The following is a 3,403-nucleotide window of genomic DNA, read 5'->3' on the forward strand; positions in this document are numbered from 1 at the left end:
AACTCAATATATGTAAGGTGTTTTGTGTGTGTGTGTGTGTGTGTGTGGGGGGGGGAGAGAAATTAGTCCTAATTATGAGGACCATTAATGATCTGTAATTTCCAAAGCAAGTGGCAATCAAATACTACCAAGCGCTCCAACAAAAGAAATCTTGAAGTTGACATAGAAGTTAATATAAAATCTGACATGTTCTCAGATGTTTTCCTTTGACGAAACTGCACATAAAGCATTTTGTGATGAAACCCTTCATGTGTTTATTGCACAAGTCACAAAAAGTATTCAGTGGTAGATCTAACCAGCACATGAGCACACTTCAGTCATGAGGGGAGTCTGTGGTCTTGTGAAGGTATGCATCCAGTATTGTCCCCACATATGTCGCTTCCTCTTCAACAGAAATTACAATTCACATACAACAAACAGCTTGCTGGATTCTGTACAGATAGGTCTAGTTGATGTTGTAGTAGAAAGTAGACCATGGCCAAGTGAAAGGAGTAGACAGAATTCTTGGTCAAGGAAAAAAAACTGTGGGTCCTAGCAAAGTTTAATAAAAATCAAATGTCCAAATCTGCAAAAATGTCTGTGAACTCACACTTCTGATAGCATGACATAGGGGGCATAATTCATGTAAAATTTTGAACAAATAGTCCAGCTTTCTTTATCTCCATTGTTATGGCCTGAACATTGCACATACCAAAATTTGTACATAAAAAGATTTCCACATCCCGCTGATTTTGCCATGTGCATGCTAGTCTGTATAACAAAACAAAGCTGCCCCTTTCAAGTATGATATGAAAGGAACAAATATGCCTGAAATATTGCACGAAATTCAAAGCAGAATCTACACCAGTCACTAAACACGACCCTTTCCTTTAGTGACTCTCTTTTCAAACGACACAACACAAAAACCATGTAACATTGCTTTGCCCTTAGAGTATTATTTATAGCTCACTACAGTACTGTGACACTATCATCCATCACAATAGCCATATTTGAGCCTTTTATTTTTTTTATTGGAAACTTTTGAAACATACTTTCATGCAGTTCTTTACAGCATGTCACTAAAATCAAGAAAATGAAAAAAAGACCCCCCCCCCCCCCCCCCCCCCCCCACACACACACACACACACACACATTCACGGCTGATTAACAAACAATAGTACCCTCTCAAAAATTAACCACAAAAGCACACATTCAGGTATTCGGGTCACAATACACTCAATACAGTCAATTTAACTGGAGCAGTAAGGGCAGGTAACACCAAACGTATTTTCTCCACTGTAAGCAATGTACAGAAACCCATCCTCATCTTTGTGGTCTTCATAGACTTGGCCCATGCTTGCACTGAAACAGAAAGACAAAACTACTTAACATTCGCAAACATTGACAGTGTAGCTTTGGTAAGTAGGAAGAGACAGGGTTGGGAGTACGCCCAGCAGCTCAAGGTGAGACTGATTGAGAAACAGCTAGATATGCAGTGATCTCCACCTAAGAACAATGCCTGTAAGAACCTGCTTTTACCATGAACAAATTATAACCAACTGTTTTCTTCATAATTTATCCGTCTAAGAATTCAGTTTGAGTTCAGGACAATAAATTTTTCTGAGCTGCTTCACTATATTTCTCCTTCAAAGTTGGACCAAAACATGAACTTTACAGAGACAAAGTTCAATAAAAAGGCAGTAGGGAAGAAGTAAGCACTCTCACAACCTCCTTCTCTATTTCAAACAGTACTGCCAACTTTTAACAGTTTTGGCTCCTCAACAAACACAGCCAGAAGAAGCCATGTGATGCCATATAACTGAAAATGTAAAGTCATTATTAATGAAGGAAGAATTAGAGAAAAGGGCAGATAGGGTGAAGGGAGAGGTGTTGGCACAAACGTGTAGACAACAAAATCTACACACAACAAACAAATGTACACTGAACATACACATGAGCTCTCCTGAATACCGGTAGGTCAAACTCTGATGTAGTCTTGGCGGTTTTGGACAAGGACAATTACTTGTTCCTCTCATGTGGTCAAAGTCAAAGTGTATAATGGTCTTATAAAAGCAGTCGCATAAATGGAAATCCTTCCATTTCACTTACCCAGCACTGAGACTCACCCAATGTCCATCAACTGTTTGCTTCAACAATGCATGCTCCCCCCCTCCAAAATGCACTGAGATCGAGTAACCTTCTTGAAATCGAATCTACCCATTTCATGGAATCAGTATCAAATCAAACAAAATTATGCTGGAAGCATTTCTCTACAGAACTACGCAGTCATATTTCCTCAGCCTTTCATAAAAGAGCAAAAGTTTTACATCACCAGAAAACATCTGCCTGCATCTGCGACTGTAACCCACACATATGGGACAATTTTTTTTCAAGTTAAAGCATTAAGCAATTTGTAATTTCAAAGGTGGGGTAGTCTACGGTATAGAATAAGCCCCCCAAATGATTAATTTTCAGGGTTTTTTGCGCACCCCCACCCCCCCCACCCCTATTCCATTGGCCCTGTTTACATTTTTCCAGCTTGTCATGACCGACGATCTTGTGAAATATTATATCCAGAATCTAGATATCTAGATTTAGATTCTAGATCTAGATATTTGTCACATAGCCCCGAAGCCACCTGAATCAATCGATAACCTACTTTATCATGATGCCCGACTGCTTACTTAGACCTAGCTCTAGTAGATCTAGGCCTACTCTCGGCGTGACCCTCAGCCCTGGCTGCGGGGTTTCCGCAAGCTGGCTAAACTACAGTTCGAAAGGAATGGCAAAAAGTGCTGGTTTCCAAGAAAAAGATTCAAAATCGTATCTATTTCTTAGATCTATCTAAGCCATGTTCTAATTGCATCTAAATATGAAAATGGAGCAAGATCAAGCCAATCTTCAATTAATAATAGATCTATGATCTAGAGATCATGGGTCAAAATACAAAATTAGTGAAAAACATTGTTTTCAGGAACCGTGTGAATTTGAGGTATCCTTCCGATTTTGGTGAATGAACTGCCTATGTCATTGGAGCAATCGTAGCCTACTATTTGCATTACGTCCCTTTCGATTTCTTGAAATACAGGCTCAGGTTAAATTGTTTTCTTTTTATATCAACAAGCATTTCTTTTATATTGATAATGTTTTGTTGACGTCCACTGAATGAAACATCTTTTTCTTTCTTTTGTACACCCTCAGTATTTGTACCGGTACCGGGTTGGCTACCTCAGCTTTCGGTGCATTTTAAAAACTTTTGTACATTGGTTTATATTTTTTAATGAAACTGGTTTGTTCCTAAATGATTAAAATGGAAAAAGTTGTCACAGTAACTTACCAAAATTACTAAAATTTCATGATCTCTTGTTCTTTTATTGACTGGAGGAGAAATAAAACAGTACAGGGGTACGAGGTTGAATGTGCC

The 3,403-nt window shown here is 38.7% G+C and overlaps 1 protein-coding gene across 1 annotated transcript in view; it reads right to left on the bottom strand.

Annotated features, from left to right (window-relative positions):
- Window positions 1-229: 229 nt before the first annotated feature.
- LOC101858355 (gamma-aminobutyric acid receptor-associated protein-like 2) overlaps window positions 230-3,403 on the bottom strand; it is a gene marked incomplete at its 5' end in the record, with an annotated part of 18,118 nt that continues 14,944 nt past the window's right edge. The window contains 1 exon segment of the mRNA XM_005106223.2: window positions 230-1,341. Coding sequence (XP_005106280.1) covers window positions 1,230-1,341 — 112 coding nt within the window. The 3' untranslated portion in view covers window positions 230-1,229.

Source organism: Aplysia californica, unplaced genomic scaffold (genome assembly GCF_000002075.1).
Source record: "Aplysia californica isolate F4 #8 unplaced genomic scaffold, AplCal3.0 scaffold00520, whole genome shotgun sequence".
NCBI lineage: Eukaryota > Metazoa > Mollusca > Gastropoda > Aplysiida > Aplysiidae > Aplysia > Aplysia californica.